Source organism: Trachymyrmex cornetzi, unplaced genomic scaffold (assembly GCF_001594075.2).
Source record: "Trachymyrmex cornetzi isolate Tcor2-1 unplaced genomic scaffold, Tcor1.1 scaffold575, whole genome shotgun sequence".
Classification (NCBI taxonomy): domain Eukaryota; kingdom Metazoa; phylum Arthropoda; class Insecta; order Hymenoptera; family Formicidae; genus Trachymyrmex; species Trachymyrmex cornetzi.
This window is the reverse complement of record NW_017299888.1, coordinates 310,637-311,816: the sequence shown is the minus strand read 5'-3', so window position 1 is coordinate 311,816 and position 1,180 is coordinate 310,637. Positions and strand designations below refer to the sequence as shown.

General features: G+C 55.4%; 1 protein-coding gene across 1 annotated transcript in view; it reads left to right on the top strand.

The window, feature by feature from the left end:
- LOC108766209 (uncharacterized) overlaps positions 1–837 on the top strand; it is a 1,287-nt gene extending 450 nt beyond the window's left edge. The window contains exon 2 of the mRNA XM_018515372.1: positions 16–837. Within this exon, the coding sequence (XP_018370874.1) occupies positions 16–837 (822 nt within the window). The remainder of the gene's footprint in view (positions 1–15) is intronic.
- Positions 838–1,180: the final 343 nt, after the last annotated feature.

Sequence of the window (1,180 nt, the reverse complement as noted above, 5' to 3'; positions counted from 1 at the left end):
GGATTCGTGCGAAAGGTGAGGGAATGGAAGGTATCGGATGAGCCCTCGCTCTCCTACCACAGGCAAATAACCTTTAAACTTTCAGATCTCAAAGTGGAGGTTAAGAAGGTGAGGAATCCAAAGAGGACGGACTGGGTATCCTATCAAAGAGACCTGAGAATCAACCTCAGGGACTTTCCCAAGAAGTACGGCACGGCGGAGGAGTTAGAGCTCTGTGTGGATTATCTGCAGAGGGCTCTGATTGGCTCTTACGAAGAAAACTGCCCGGCCAGCACGGTGACAAACAACAGGGGAACTCCCTGGTGGAACCCACGACTGCAGGGTCTTAGGGTCAAGGCTCGAAGGGCTTGGAACAAGGCGAGGAACACTGGCCGACCCTCTGACTGGGGTCTTTACAAGAGATCCCAGAAGGAGTACAGAGACTCTGTGGTGGAGGCGAAGAGGAAGAGCTGGAGGGACTTCTGCGAGTCGGTGGAGGGCATGCCAGCCACCACCAGGCTTTGCAGATTTCTATCCAAGAACCCGGAGGCAGCGTTGGAAGCGGTCCGAATGTCGGACGGCACCATGGTATCGGGAGAGAAATGCCTGGTGCATCTTCTGGAGACTAGTTTTCCTGGTTTCCGGAGGGATGCGGATAGGTGCGGAGAGGCTGACATGGGCCCCTTCAGGGCACGTGCCAGCGATTGGAAACTAGCGGCCGAAATTGTAAGGCCAACTATGGTCAGATGGGCGATTGGCTCTTTCCGACCTTTTAAGTCGGCGGGGCCCGATCAGGTGTTCCCGGCTCTCCTTCAAAGAGGCTGGAGCAGGTTATCGGGTCCCTTACAAAGGTGCTGAGAGCATGTCTGGCCCTCGGGTATACCCCCCAAGCGTGGAGGGAGGCGAGAGTCGTCTTCATCCCCAAAGTGGGGCGAGCGGAGTATGTCACGGCGAAGACTTCAGACCGATCAGCTTGACCTCGTTCCTTCTTAAGACATTGGAAAAGCTGGTCGATGTTTACATTAGGGATTGTGTGCTGGCTCGGTATCCGTTGCATGCAGAGCAGCACGCCTACCGGGCTGGCCACTCGAGCATATCGGCTCTCCACACGGTCGTCCACAGGATGTAGAAGCAGCTCCAGCAAGGGGGCTTTTTGATAGGCACCTTCTTGGATATTGAAGGGGCCTTCAACAACACCCCA